This window comes from Dermacentor silvarum, unplaced genomic scaffold, assembly GCF_013339745.2.
Source record: "Dermacentor silvarum isolate Dsil-2018 unplaced genomic scaffold, BIME_Dsil_1.4 Seq14676, whole genome shotgun sequence".
In the NCBI taxonomy this organism is placed as follows: Eukaryota; Metazoa; Arthropoda; class Arachnida; order Ixodida; family Ixodidae; genus Dermacentor; species Dermacentor silvarum.
The window spans coordinates 6,799-23,173 of record NW_023605752.1 but is presented as its reverse complement, the minus strand read 5'-3'; the positions used below and the strand labels follow the sequence as shown (position 1 = coordinate 23,173).

At 44.4% G+C, this 16,375-nt stretch overlaps 1 protein-coding gene across 1 annotated transcript; it reads left to right on the top strand.

Annotated features, from left to right (window-relative positions):
- The first annotated feature begins 142 nt into the window (after window positions 1-142).
- LOC119434649 (leucine-rich repeat-containing protein 58) lies at window positions 143-15,687 on the top strand. The gene is made up of 2 exons (XM_037701746.2): window positions 143-687; window positions 13,618-15,687. Exons 1-2 carry the CDS (start codon window positions 215-217, stop codon window positions 14,228-14,230), a joined length of 1,086 nt encoding a protein of 361 aa, XP_037557674.1. The 5' UTR covers window positions 143-214; the 3' UTR covers window positions 14,231-15,687.
- The last annotated feature ends 688 nt before the right edge of the window (window positions 15,688-16,375 follow it).

The window sequence follows — 16,375 nt, the reverse complement described above, 5'->3', positions numbered from 1 at the left end:
TAAATAAAGGCGGTGATAAGGCGCGGCGATGCGCACGTGTTTGCTATGGACGCGAGACTGGACTTTGAAACGCGCGCGCATAGGAAAGGTGAAAGGAGGACAGCCCTCATGACAAGTGACGTAATCTTGAGGTCAGCGAACGTCACCCCGCTCTCTGCCAATCTTGCTCCCATCACGTCTCATCACGCCTGCCTCGACGGCGCCTCATGCGAAGATGGCTGTCGACTGGGGCGTTGACGAGTCGCCACCACCTGTGGTGGACCTGTCTGGGCAGGAATTGAACGCAGAAAGCTTGGAGTCACGACTGTCGGAAGCAGCTGCGTCGCAAGAGGACGATGGCACGGCGCCCCGGTCGCTGCGGCTCGAGCGCAACAGGCTGGAGAGGCTGCCGTCGGCTGCCCTGGCGCCCCTGGGACTACGGCTGCACACGCTAGACGTGAGCAACAACGGATTGACCAGCCTGGGCGAACAGCTACCGTGCCCTTCTTTGCGCGTGTTGTTGGCGCGGGGCAATCGGCTAAACGAGCTGCCTAAACAGATGCCGGCGCCACTGCTGGTGCTCAACCTGTCGGGCAACCAGTTTACCACACTGCCCGATCAGCTGACGCAGCTTACCGAACTGCGCCAACTCTACATGGGAGGCAACATGCTAAATCAGCTACCGGACTGCGTCGGAAACATGCTCAGGTAACTACCGCTTCGCAGCGTCAGCTGTCATCTTTGACTCATTATAATGCTACTTGCAATGCGATGACGCAAGTGAAAGTGATGATAGCGCCCTCTCGACTCAGCCATACTCGGCGGCCGCGTGTGTTTTTCTTGGCAGGTGCATAGCAGGTGCCAACACGCCGTGCGCAGTAGTTCTGATAGACGAGACGCCCTCTTGTTTCACGAGCGCTGAAAAGCCAGCGTGCAGCGTGAACGGACAATATAATGTATTAATCATATGAACATGTTACTTGGTCTGTACAAGTCATTTCGTGCAGTGTACCATGACAGTAATTAATAAGGTTTTTACATAACGTGTTCCCTGAAGTTTTCATGCTTTGAAAATGTCCTCCAACTGTACTTAAAGGCAGCATTTTGTTTTCACCACATTGAGTACCTTTCATCACCTCAGTAGGAAACTTTATGTACAGCACTGACTCCAAGCTGCTGTGATAACGTTTCTTTACAAAAGTGGCCTGCACTGCGTCGGCAGAGATACCTCACGCGGCAGCAATTACTTTTTTTTTTTTTTTTTTTGCCTTTGAAAGAGAATGAAATGCAGATTTGTACGCTCTTAGTCCTGATTCTTCTGGTGCTTAGGTGTGTCACATGAGGTGAAGTGTAAACAACTGAAGTGACCTTAGACAAGAGAAAATGCAATGGCTTGTAAACACTCTTTATCATTCAAGGCATGCGCAGTTATCCTTTGTGTTTAAAGCAACAAGCAAAGGTTTGGCAGACTGCATGTTCAGAATCCATCAGTGCAATGAAGTTTTGTTGCAGGCCTGACAAGATAACTTTTGTGCGAACTGCAACAGGCTGCATTATTGATACACCACTTTTGACCACCTCAAACAGCTGTAAATGCATAGGCTTTCCTTAAAGGGGTTGAGGCGCCATATTTTGAGGCTATAAAAAGGCTGCTGTAGGCTTTCTCTGTATGCAGGGACACTCAACATGAAGTGTTGGAGACAGAAAACGTTTAAAATATATTTTAATTCGCTTCCGAAGAGTGCCTAAATGCTTGTTCTTGCAATAGAGACCCATCGCTAGCGCGATTGACACTGACGTCACTGTGTTAGAGTGTCACTGTGCCAAGAGTAACGAAAGCTTTAGGGACGTCATACCACACTAGAGTGACGTACGATGAGCGGTGATCCACAGCACTGGCTAGCCTAGAAAGCCTCAAGTCGAGTGCAGTGAGCCGCATTGGACGCAGATTTAGAGCCGGAATCGGAGCTGCCGCAGTTAGCCATGGCAACTGTCGACGTGGTTTTGTTTGCCTGCGCTGGTACAGAATGTGTGTGCGAGAGCAAACGATGCTGCAGTGCGTGCGTCACAGCTTTCAGTTCAGTTCAGTTTTATTTCCTTAAAGACCCCTTTGCTAGGGGTATTACATAAGGGGTGGATACAGTTGATAATGCAACAGAAACACAGGTATTCAGAAAAGCTGTACAAGAAAGCTACATTTCGCAAGTGCATAAAAACAGAAAGAAGGGGGGAAAAATGACGCTTGAAAAAAGCAGATTATTTTTCAGCCAACAAAGACACATTTTCTAAGAACGATGTCGGGAAAATTATTCCAGCGACGTGGTGAGGAAGGACATTCCAGTGTGATGCTGTGTGAGAAAAAAAAGACGAAAAAAAAGTAGTTGTATGGTAGCGTGGTCGTAGGACTTGTAATGGGTGCCCAGTTCGTAGCGATATGCGTGCGGGTGGTGTGATATATGGCTCGTGAATTAGGGAACTGTAAAAGAACTTATGAAAGAGGCAAAGGCTGGCTGTAGCGCGGCGACGTGCAAGGGGCTGTAGATCAGATTTTTCTCTTAAGGATGATACGCTTACGTCATATGAGTAGGATGAATGGATATATCTGATGACGCGGTTTTGAAACGACTCGAGCGCATTAACAAGATAGACTTGATATGCATTCCAGATGGGTAATGCGTATTCAACTTTCAGTCTGATAAGGGATTTGAAAGCTAGGAGTTTTACGTTCTGCGGGGCGTCACGCAAGTGTCGTTTCATGAAGTCAAAAGTTCTGTTAGCTGATGAAAGTGTGACGCCCAAGTACTTAAATGATTCTACTGATTCTATGGGAACGTTTACTATTGTATAAGAGGACAGGAAATGGTTACGGCGGCGGGTAAAAAATATATGTTTACATTTGTTGGGATTAAGAGTCATCAGCCAATGTTCGCTCCAAGACTGCACATTGCTAAGACTTTGTTGTAAGGTGTTTTCGTCAGTAGCATTAGAAACTGGATAGTAAATCACGCTGTCATCGGCGAAAATTCGTATCTTGCAAGATACGTGTAGGGGTAAATCATTAATATAAATGAAAAAGAGGACAGAGAACTGATCCCTGTGGGACACCAGAAGTTACAGGAGAAGAGTGGACGATTTGTCATTTATAGAAACAAATTGGTAGCGATCGGTAAGGAATGCTTCGAGCTACTCGAGTACGTCACTGTGTAAGTTCATAGAAGAAAGCTTTAGTAGTAAGTGGCGGTGAGAAACATTGTCAAAGGCCTTTTCTTAGTCCAGAAAAATTGCGTCATGTTGTTGGTTAGAGTCAAGGTTTATATGCAAGTCGTGTAGAAACAAAGCTAGTTGCATTTTGGTAGAGAAGCCCATACGGAACCCATGCTGTGCCGAATGAAAAAAATTGATTGGCGTCCAAATGATTCATGATCAGGGAGTAGATCACATGTTTCATGATTTTGCATGGAAGGCTAGTTAGAGAGATGGGTCGATAATTTAGCGGTGAGTTCTTATTACCAGACTTGTAGATGGGAATGACCTTCCCCACCTTCCAGTCGGGAGGCATGGAACCCGTAGAAAGTGACTGCAGAATATAACACACAAAAATGATGAAGAAATATATTTTGTATTTTTTAGCAGTTTAGAGTTTATACCATCTATACCTGATGAGGATGAGTTTAAGGTTTTCAATAATGCGCAAAACACCATCAAGATAAAACACCACGCCCGGCATGCTAGAAGCTATGTTGCAGGGGACATTAGACAATGGAACATTATTATCATTAGAAAATACTGACAAAAATGCGTTGTTAAATATGAGTGCGCACTCAGTTTCAGGCATGATTTCCCCCGTAGCATTAACAAGAGTTATAGTGCGTGTGTTGCCTGGGTTCATAACTTTCCAAAATTTCTTGGGGTTGTCTGTTAACATTTTAGGTTAGTCATTATTGAAAAGGGACCATTTGGCATTGCGGACAGCATGTAAGTATTCCCTCTCAGCGGCGTAGTATTTTTCGGGTGTAGTTGGGCTTGTATTCTGCTTGGCATTACAAAAAAGTCTTTTTTTCTTATTTTCCAACCTCTTTAGATTGTTATTAAACCAGGGGTTCTGATGATTCGCACGGAATGTTGTTTTTGGAATATACTTGTTTGCTAGTTCATTCATTTTATTTTTAAACAGTTCCCAGTTGTCTTGAACAGATCGTTCATTGAATGAGGTTTTAAAGACTGGTAAAAAAGTGCACAATTTTTCATTTATAGCTTCGAAGTTTGCTTTATCATATAGGTTGATAGTTTTGCTAGAAAGAATATGTGGTGCTGGTGCAAAGTCAAATGTGGCATGAATTACACTGTGGTCACTGATAGGACGAAGGTAGGTAACCGATGATAACGTCTCTGGATGGTTAGTAAGTATAAGGTCCAAAATGCTTGCGCAGTCGCGCGTTACGTGTGTCGGCTCTGAGATAAGCTGCGATAAGTTAAAATTCAAACAGATGTCGACAAAGTCTTTCACCTCTCCGTTGTTTATTGCGGAAGTCAGGTTGTTCTAATTAATAATGGGGAAGTTGAAGTCACCGAACAGAAGTATGTGAGCGTTAGGATGGCTTGCTGTAATCTGGCATAAAGTACTGTCAAGTTCTGATGAGAAGTTTGGATTACTGGTAGAATGACACATCGAGGGGAAGACCGAATAAGAAGCCATAGTATTTCTAAGTTGGAAGAAATAATAATTGGTGTACAGGATAATTAATGACTGCAAGCAATAAGAACTCCACCCCCGCGTGCCCCTTGACGGTCACAGTGATAAACATCGAAGTTTGGCAAGTCTTGGGCTACTTCTTCGTCCCTAATTTCACTTGTAAGCCACATTTCCGTTAGAACTAGCAAGTTGCTGTTAGATGACGTCACGAGATTTGATATTGCGTCACGTTTGGGAAGGAAACTGCAGGCATTAGTGTAAACAATTACAGATAAGGAAATGTTCTTCCTAGGGCTGGAAGGGCAGTTATTAACTGCACGTATTTTTCGCAATGAGTATTTTTCGCTATTGAATCTTTTTCACAGATTTTGTCGATTCGTCATATTCATAGTGCTGGGAACCCATAACGAGCGTCTTGAAACGCATGGAAAAAGGCATAGGATTGACTTTTAGCGTAGGCAATAAGATGTTTGCGGGCATTCCGAACTGCGGGTAAAAAATCTTCGCTCACGCTATAATTTGTATCTTTCAGTTTGCAGCCATTAGACAGGACTGATTCTTTCGTTTTATATGATGCGAATTTGATAAGGATGGGACGGTGCCGGTTAGGTGAATAGTGACCAAGGCGATGAGCATGTTCGATATCTTTGTACTCAAGGTGTATCTTCATGGTATCTGCGATTTCATCAATGACCAGCTTTTCTGATTGTGCTAAGGTTTCTTTTGGGTTATTATCAGGAAGACCATAGAAAGTTAAATTATTCCTTCGGGACCGATTGTCTGCATTGTCTAGGCAATTTTCGAGGCCGGATACCAGGCTGGCAGTTTGATCAGCGGCACATTTGACAGCTTCTAATTCATTTTGAAGGGGTATCATGGCCTGGTAATGATATTCCAGTTCAGTCATTCGTTTGTTCAAGTCCATTAGAACCTTATCGGCATTTAAAGACTGACTTTTTAAAAGCCTTGAACTTCACTGATTAGTGTTTTCTGACTGGCTGAAATCTTTTGCAATTCTTTGAACACATTGTTCGTGTTGGGTCCGGGGTTAGTTTCAACGTTGCCAGAGAGTATTAGTAAGCGGCAAATCACTCCGACACATTCACCAATAAGAGCAAGGCAGCAATGGGGGCTCGGAAGCTGCACCAGACAATAGTCGCTGCACCCCTTAGCAAAAAGGCTGTGCCTTGTACCAACCTGCATGGCGAAAACCAGCGGATTAGACGACAGTGTCGTGGCGCAGCCACCAAGCCCACAAAGCAGCCGGAGTGGTAGGCTGTGCTTTATAGTTGACAAGCTGGAGAGCGTCGATGTCGATGAAGGAACCCACGATGAATCGAGCACCCATTGCTGTGTTGGCAGCGCTCGGGTATCCGGAAAGGCGAAGTCATGTGCGACGCCCCGCTGATCCGAAAATCGGTGGCAAAAGGGCGCTTGCTCCGAGGGAGGCCTGGAACAAGCAGCCGCCAGTGTGGGCAGCAGCACGTGCGAAGGGGCAGCGGTGATCATCTGCATGGCGAAAACCAGTGGATTAGACGACAGTGTCTTGGTGCAGCCACCAAGCCCTAGACAGTGACCGAGACGTGACCAAGCTTCCTAGACAGTGACGCACGGTCCAACTCGGCGCCAGAAACCGAAACGGAAAATCGTTCATATAAATAATGTGATATGAAATTATTTACCGAGAATATATGAACCTTTGAGCGTGTATCATGCTTCCTTTAGCAACAAGAAACATTTGAAACAAAGAACGTGCAAGCCACAGATTTGATGTCTTAGCCCCTTTAAAGTTGTGTTCATAAATGAGGTAGCTAGCCTATTCTTTGTACATTAGGTTGCTTTTTCATTGTGCATTTTGCTTCTTTGACATTATATCACTGCAGTTTGGCAACATGGTGCTCAAAAAACTGAAACTTGTATAATGTTCTCCTAGGTTTTGCAACTTGTCGCTTATTTTGCTACAAAGCATGAACGTGCATTTATTTATGTAAAGCCAAGCTTGGGGCAGTGTATTATGCACTGGCACTCAGCAGAGGCTTTTCTTCTGCTTATATATGATGTCATAAAAATTTTGGAAGTGCATTATTTCGATGGGAGCGAAAGGCAAAAACACTCTTGCACTTAGATTTAGGTGCACATATAAGTCCCAGGTGGTGAAAATTGTTCCGGAGCCTTCCACTACGGTGTGCCTCATATTCAGATTGTGTTCTTGGCTTGTAAAATCTGAAAATATAATTAAATTTTATTGTATTGCATTGTTGATCGAAAAGTACTCGGTTCACATTAGCAGCACTGAGTACATCCAATATCAATGAAAACAATCTAAGCTTGGGTATACTTTCAGATTTTTAAGGCGTTGGATTCCATATCACTTCACTTTAGTGAAATGAAGCTGTTCATAATAAGTTTCTCAAGAGCCATTAGCTACTGTAGCATTTTGACAATGAAACAATCTAATTTTGGTTGTTGTGTAACCTTCTGAGCCCTTTTGTACATCTTGCAGAGCAGAAAAAAAGTAAATTCTTACAATTAGTTATCTTGTCTCATTCAATTCGAATTATCTGGGTCTATTTTCTGCCCTCACTACTGCAGCAATGTGATTACAAACATGTTATGAAGAAGCATCTGTGTTGCAAGTGTTAGGTTTTTGTGTTACTGCCTTCCTTTAAAGATGACAAAAAAAGAAATGCAGAGTGTATCTCTCCAGGGCCACCCAGATATTGTTAAAATGTACCATGTCCACATAGATGCTCATCACAATATAATTTACTCCTCTTTCTCTTGTTCCATGAAATTCTGAAAAATTTTCTCTCACATTGCCTTCTTCCAAATGAGAGAATCATTATTGAAGCAACTGGAAACATAACTGAACTTGTTAGTGTGAAATCCTCTAAGCATTGCAAAGTTTGCAGTTTATTCAATTATTTATTTATGCATATTTGACTACAGCCATGTCACAGGAGAAAGCCTAGCAGCAAGGAAGACATGAAATAAAGGGTATCACGAAGGAAAATAATTTTTGTGGAGGGATGATACAAAAACAATAGTTGCTCTTTCTTTGCTGTGATAGGCACTAACAACAGGGGGAACATTTATGTCTTAGAAGTACTAGTAGAAACAAACCTTTCAACTGCTGAATATTGCATTGTCATTCAATGTAGATAGGGTGGTAAGGGCACAGCACTCAGTGCATCCTTGACCTTGATTTGAGCAATCTTGTAGGCCTGGTGTTCACAAAAAAATGTATTGCACTAGAACTGTTCGCAAAGAGCAGATGCAAGTCAACTGCATTAACATATTATTAGTAAAGGTGGTCAGCCAGTGGCAAACAGCTCTTACAAGCTTTGTGCCCTTGTATGTTTGGTGTATGCCCACCCCGTATGGGTCTCACTTATTCAAGACATGTTGCTTCTGAATAAATTGCTGGGACTAGATGAGTGCTTGGGGTATATCAAATGATCATTGAGCAAGTGATGCTAGATACGAAGAATGTGCAAGTCCCTTATGTGGGTCGGATGTGTGATTGCTCACACTGCTGTAAAGGTAAACTTTATTGACCCACAGCAAAATACAGGTTATGCAGAAGTGGGAATATATTGATTCAGGTTTATTTGAAGTACTACTTCACTATGTACTCTCGAAAGAGTCATTGAAGCCTGCATACCTCGGCGTGGCACATTTGCCCGTTCCGCACGCCTGTCCAGCACACCTCTAGTGTGTCGCGGGGAAGATAAACTAATTTAAGGGTTTATAGGTGAACTACACTATAAAGCTGTATTTTAAACGGCGTTTATGTTTGCCTAACAGCGCCGTAATTAAATATATTTTCTGCAGTCAGTTTCGGTTTCGTTTCTACTGCGTTGTGATGTCATGACACGTGTGGTCACGTGAGAGCAGGACATTGCTACGTTTTGACACTCGCTCGCTCGGTCGTGTGCTATGCTGCTACTTCGGCCCTCACACCGAGTAGCAGCACACGAGGCGTCCGAGCGAGCCGGAACGAGCACCGAAACGTAGCAATGTCTTGCTCATACGTGACCACACACGATGTCATGACGTCACATCGCAGTATCTTCCTTGGAAACGAAACCGAAACTGGCCGTGGAAAAGCTGTAATTTTAAATTGCATTGTGGCACGTGTTGCAATCGCCGAATTGAACCCAATGAGGGCTCAGTGTTTGATCACATATAGCTGGTATCCATAATCCAGTGACTAGCTTTCAGATAAACTTGCAGCGAAATGTCAGTCGGTGTTCTGTTGATCATTTATTTCCCGGAAAGCCTTCCTTCCGCACTGAGGGCGGAAACTATGTAGAGCAGCATTTTGGGCCAAATTTCGGAGACGGACATCTTAAACCGGTGTTAGTCTCAGTATACTAAACTTAAGCACTGACCGGTTTGAAATTCCGCGATCGCAACATGTGCCCTGAAATAATTAAGAAATTCAATCAGTGAATTTATATTGTTATTCCATGATGATTACACAATTTCTAATGTCCGTATCGGCGCCCATAATGTGCTACCGGAGATAATTGCCTTTATATCTCTGATGCAACAGCTGTTTCATCTTTTCTTTAAAGGAATCGCTAGTTCTGTGCCAAAATGACCAGTATAACAAGTATTTTTATTCTTTTTCTTGTTGCTATTCTTTTTTACCTGCCTTGACAGCACAATTCTACGGCGTGTGGTACATTACTCGAGGAGGTGGACATTAATTACATGAAAAATCGCAGTAAATGTATTGATAATTATCAATGTTATTCAGCTTTAAAGTAGTCGCTATACAACTCTAAACTAGCAAGCCTTACCTCATGAGCTCATGTCTAAATACACGGGAACGGAGAAATAGTATATCTCGGCATCAACTGCACCAATTATGAGGTTTGTTGCATTTATATGTAAATGTTAAAACCTATCGACTGTAAGGAGTAGTGTCTTCATTTAGGCCGTTGATATCTTTCACAAAATTTCTTGAAAATCGAGAAAGAAGAAAAAGAATAACCGAAAAAGTAAGTTCGGAACTCTTTAAATAAGCAATAAAAAACGGTCGAAAAATGATCTAAGCTGCTGTCATTGAGACATCTAAAGCGGACAAAACTTCTCTATTATACATTGCTTTAAATATACCACTAACTTGTGGGTAGGACTCTTGCAAAACCCAGTGTTGTAATTCTGCAACTTCACGTAATCTCTAAAGTTATCACATGCGGCCGCTTTAAATGCTCTAACAAATGCTGTGTAAAGAACCTCACCTTTTTTTTGTGTGTGTGCGCAGTTACGGATATGCTAACCTTGTACTTGTCATATTTTTTAAAACTTGCTAAATGTTGGCGAAAATTGGCAGCTCTGAATCAAAATGTTTGCTTCCCGGTTAGTAGAATTCAGATTTCTCTCTTAGACGCAACGCATTTTATTCACATCAGTTCAACGGTTGTCTACTGAGAGCATTTCTGTGTCTTACACGTGTTTCACATGGAGCACTTTCGATCGCGATCGAACCCGATACGACACAGCGGTGCCCCCCCCCCCCAGCATTTCCCGACGCCACACAGACCATGACAAATGGCGTTCGTTGTCGGTGGGATGGGCGTAGAGGCAGCGAATTCAAATAGAAATTTCGAGTCAATGGCCCAAATCACGTTGCGATTGTTGAATTGAAGCCGGCAAGTTGTCAAGGCGTGTCCGCTTGGAATGAATGTTGAAACTAGCACTATATATTTGAAATAAGTGCTGTCGAACTTGCGGCTGGAAGGCGCAGTCGTCCCGCTAACATTTACCCAATGAGCGTCTTCCAAAGCAGGGCGGGACAAGTTTAACTAAAGAATAGAGGGGCTTTAAGTTTAACTGGTATGCCAGTGCATTTCGTCCCACTATTTCAGTTTATTCAGAGATACATTACCTGGTTTGAAAGGACTAAAGGCAGATGAACTCTGCCTGACTAAGGTCCCTCCACCCATACATTTACTCAAAAGCAGTGAGACTAAAAATAAATCAATGGGTTTGTACATTAGAACATGACAAAAAAATTGTTCAATAGCCGAAGTAACATCGCGAACAGGCTTCTTAAATTGTGTAACAGAATCACACGATGATGCACACTGCCCTCCTCATCGTAACGCACATCTTGAAAACTGATGTCAGCCCCGGAATTCATTCTTAGTGGATGTGCTTTGCGAACTCGTGCGCTCTATTTCGTAAATTGTAATATGTGCCCTAAAGTAACTAGTAAAAACAATAATTAGTAATTTAGGCACTTATTCGGTCGTGTATTTCGACTTCACATTTAAGTAATGTATGCTTCTTGGAGTAATACAGCTCAAGGAGCAGAGTTGTGCTGTCTGCTACGGGTGATTTTTTATGAAATTCGGTCAAGATAACACAAACAAGAAACACCTGGCATATCTATTGTGCCGTGACGGAAGAAATTAGATGCTTAAACCTCGTTCTTGGCTCTGCACCAAAATGAAGCCGGTAAGCAATCACGCCGCGTGTCAGCGACAGCTTTCACTCTACCAGCTCTCCGATAAAACTCTACATGGCCGCTGCGTACGTGATGTGCCGTGCGTCGTCGTCGTCGAGCGTCAGGGTCATGGAAACTCGGCCACGCGCGAGGCAATCGTCGCACACTCTCTGGTCCAGGTTGCAGTACACACACCCCCCGTATTTGGAGTACTTCGCGTGTTGTGTGTGTTGGCATTGCAGCAATGATCGTCGTCACCTGATAACACTGCACTCTGTTTCAAGATGTGCGATGTTGTGTGCGCCCTCGAGCACGCGCACAGACTGGTAGAAAGCTTGCTGTTTCTTCATTCCCTATAGTTCGAACATATATGTTTGGAAAATAATAGTAAGCGCATTGGAATTTTATGCTTGCTTCGCATTTTTAAGTAGACGGAAACGCGCGAATATTTACTATGAATACAATAATAATGAATATCTTCAGTTTTCTTTCTTTCTTTTTTTCGATCTGCTGGCGGCGATTTGAGAATGTTGGCGTTAGCCAAGGTGCAGGCAGCGCTGCGCAATATGTGCGAGTGTTGAGACTCGTCCACTTCAACAGGTACCACGCATGTGCTTTTTAATAACCCATGCGTGTGGTACGTTTTTGTGGGCGAATACTCAGATCCATTGGGGGCTCAGCCGATTTTTGGTAACGACCGTAAGAAGCCAATAGCAGACAATAAGAAGATGATGGTTAAATTACGATAGACGTCATATATTTAGTTTAGTATGAGGAAAATGAAAGTGCGAGAAAATACACATTTGCGGCCGATATAGGAACCGGACCCACAACTCCAGCCTGACGCGTGGGATGCTCTACCAATTGAACTACGACGGCGTTTGTCCGTCCGTCCGTCTGTCCACTTCGTGAGGTATTTACGTGTATAGGTGTAAACCTAGCCTTGGGAGCTTTACCCAGCGCCAAGGATGGCCGTAACAGTGGATGTGTCACACCCACTAAACCGCAGACGTGACGCAGTATGTGGTCTTCGGTGCAACAAATGGCCAATAAACCATTGCTTTCCATGATTTCATTGTCTGCTGGCTTCTTGCAGTTGTGTGAGTGTGTGTCACACACAAAACATTAATTGATAGCACACTTTGCAGATCTAATGAAAGATGTATTGCGTTGTAATATGACCAGTATCGTAGGCAAAGTTTTTTTTATGCGGTGAGCGCGAAAGGGGGAGCCCGAGTAGCATCGTATTTGTTAAGGGCGAATGATTATGCTGCGCAATCGAGGTAGTCCTATCCAAGACCAGTCCGTTTTGGAGGTAGGTGGTAAAGTTCGTCTCCTTCCTTTTGCGAAACTGCGCATCGCGGAGGCGTGACGTAAGCTGGTGATATGATAATCCGGGGCTTGGTATGTTTCGTGTTCGCTCACTCTGCGCCGCCCGCATTTATCTGAGTGTGCCAGCGTTGATCGGTGCTTATCAGCTATCCGCTTAAAGGAATCGCGGCATTGGGTCGCGCGTCGACCATATTAAGTATGAGCACAAGATGGGGCTTTGTTTTTCGCTTTCTTAGCACGTAAAAGCTTCGAATCGCAAGCTTAATTAACAGTGCATATTTCGAATGTTACGATATGAGAGGACTTTTGGAAATGGATATAGTGCCCAAATATGCGATATAAACATAATTAGAAAAGGGTGGCGATGTGGGCTTGTTGGTGCACCTTGACTGTTGATGCATCTTGAGTGTTCGCGCCGGAGCTGCAAAGCACACGAGATGTCCGCGTGAAACGCGATGCCGTATAGCAGCCAAGTATGGAAAAAACATCTTCAGATCAAGTACTCCGTGTGGGCCTGATAAATTTATAAAGATAATTTGACGGTGAAGCTTGCCTATCATTGTTGGGGGGAGGGAGGCGTATGTATGCATAGGTTATTTGCCAACTGATTCGCTCTCCCGCATCTGTTTGCCAGCGCCATCCCCTTGAGGACGTTGGACACGGAGGTTATAAAGATGCTTTAGAACCTCCATGCCCCCCCCCCCCCTTTTTTTTTTTAGTTTCACGACCGTGCCATTGGCTGATCGTGACTTCTCAATAGAACAGCAGAACTCTTAGGCAATGGGTGCCAAGAAAAAGTGTAAGCCAAGGTATGAGCAATTTTAGTGATAGAATGGTGTGGCAATAACCCCGCATATACCGCATATCATATAGGAAGGCGTGGCGCGCACACACACACACACACACACACGCACACACACACACACACACACACATATATATATATATATATATATATATATATATATATATATATATATATATATACACGAAAAATTTCGCTCATCATGTGGCGGCGCCGACACCAAATTTTCTGCGACACGGGTCCCTTAACGCTGTCGCGTTAAAAGCGCACCGCATTGTTCGGCGTTGTGCGGCAAGAAACTCCTCACAAAATGGCCGCGCGTACTTCTGCTCCCGTTCGCATGTGCAGCCTGGAAGCTCTGTACTTGGGCGGCAACCATCTCGAGGAACTGCCGGCTTCTCTGGGTCGGCTATGGCGGCTGCGTAGCCTGTGCCTGAGCGGCAACCGGCTGGCCAGCGTGCCGGCCTCGCTGGCCGACCTGCGCAGCCTTCGCTCGCTGGCGCTGCACGACAACCGGCTGCGCACGCTGCCCCCCGGACTGGTGCGCCTGGGCCAGCTGGTCGAGCTGAGCCTGCGCGGCAACCCGCTCGTGGGCCGCTTCGTGCACGACCTCACGTACCGGGCGCCCAGCCTGCGCGAGCTGGCCGCCCGCTGCGCGATCCGCGCGGGCCTGCACGAGTCGCAGGAGGCGAGCGCCTTCCTGCCGGCCAGCGTGCGCGAGTACCTGGCATCGGCGCAGCACTGCGTCAACCCGCAATGCGGCGGCGTCTACTTCGACAGCCACGTGGAGCGCATCCAGTTCGTGGACTTCTGCGGCAAGTACCGGCTGCCCCTGCTGCAGTACCTCTGCTCGGCGCATTGCAGCTCGCAGCTGCAGGCCGACTCTCCGGCCTCCTCTTCGTCCGCCCAGGATCCGGTGGAAGAGGACCCCGACCGCCTGCGACGTGTCCTGCTTGGTTGATCGCGGACGCTGGGTGCGGTGCGTGCGGGCGCGGTGATTGAAAGAGGGACCACGTGGCGGTGATGGGACGTCCGCGTACGCGCAGTTTGCGTGCCGCCGCTCTGCTGTAGACCCGACGATGTACAGACACGGAAACGCAGTACAGACAGCACCAGCGGCGTCTTGATTGAGGCCGAGCACCTCCTTTTTCTCTTACCTATATTGCCGTTAGGTTAGAAACATCCAGAAGAGATGGGTCACGTACGTGTCACAATAGGATTAACAATTTTATCTTTATTCTTTGTCCCCTTGTTCACAAAGAGTCAGTGTTTTATAACACTGGACTCAGTTTACATGTGCAGGCGATTCGTCAGAGAATGGTACATTATAGCACACGGCAGAAAAGACTCGTGCTGCAAGTTCATCAATTACTTTGTTGGTGAAACAGTGTATGGCTTGAAATGGGTAGCAGTCAAGTAAAACAAATTGCTTAATTGTTCAAGCTATCCAAGTTACTTCTGCTCAATTTCAGTAGCCACTGTAATCCTGGATATTTGTGTTCCTTTGTTTTTCTTACAAAAATGGGGGTCTCGCATTCAAGGCAGTGCTGTCCGCATGTAGTCAGCAGAAGTATGTTTGACTGCTACCCTATGAATTACGGACCCAATTTCTTTATATTCACTTTTTTTTCTTCATTTATGTGTACTTCACTGCACAGTGTAAAAATGTGTATTTGAAGAAATGCATTCAGACCAAAGAGTTCACATGCACAAAAATGATGAGCAGTGCTGTCATGAGGTTCTTATTTGATAAGTAAGTACTTTTGCTGTTTTTAGTATTTGTGCAGCAGCTTATGAACGAAAGCCACTTGATAGTTTTGTTGCAATTATACATTAATGAATAGTACACATGACATCTGTACTTGCCTCAAAGTGTGCGTTTATTAGCACATGAGATGTGCCTTAGGTGTTGCATGTGCATAACTGCAACAGAATAAAGGTTATATAAAGATATCACTACATATAACGTGTCACAACTGAGGAGGCATGTTCAAATAAATTAACAATTGGAATAGAGAATTGAAATTGCCAACTTGCACAATTCAAACATTGTTGATAGTGCATCAGCTGCATTGCCCTTTCTATTAGTTGATGCTAACTTTGTTTCCTGGTCTCAATATTTTTGCACCAAAGCATTTTATAATGGAACAAATGACATCTTTATTTGAAAGTGACGATGGACAGAGTGGTAGTAGAACTGATTATTTTATTTTGTTGAGATTATTCTGTGTCAAAAAATATATATATATGATGCACACTGAGATGTGAATATCCTTGCGTTGATTTTTCGAAATGTGAGGGTTTTCTCTGTTCTCAAATGATGTTAGTCACAATGTTCTCCCTAGTTGCTTTGTTATGTGCAGTGGACACTTCATCTGAAGGCTGATAAGGAAATAAGAATTGTGCACAAAAATTAAATTGGACTATAACTAAAATGTATCAGTTTTGTTTTCAATGTCTTTGACTTAAAGCTATTACTATCAGTTGACTGTAATGGTGCCGAACCTTACAACACATATGAATGGCTTTTATACCGCGCTCCATCTCGGTTTGCAACGATGCGCATCCCTCTCTATATTGGAGCCGGAAAGACCGTGCCCCAGCCAAACGTTCAGCTGCTCACAGAGCAATAGATTGATTCACGTGAGCAGAAGTCTGCCGGATCTCGGCCGTACTCCCAGGTCAAAGGTGAGAGCTCCTCCGAGCGCTTTGAACTGTAACGACACGCTGCGGTGAATGAACCAGGCGCTAAAGGTAATCCGCGCCGCCAAACGCCTCTTAAGCGACCAGTCTAATAATAAAAGCGTGCGTGGGAAAACATGACGCGAACAATTTTGCTAGAAGTGTATGCCAGGTTAGTGTCATCTAATGTAGCTCGAGAATGCTGGGTGATTTTATTTGCAGTGTTGAGGGAGTGGAGGTGGTTTCCATGACGCGATGTGGATTGGATCTATTGAATCACCATAAAGGACCTATCTCTAAGCTGCCTGTGGGTACCGGTTTCTCAGAAAAAAAGAAAAAAGAAAAAGAAAACGTGGGGCTCCTCATGTTGCATGAACGAGGTGTATGTGGAAGTATTCACACTTGATTTAAAGCGTACCAATAC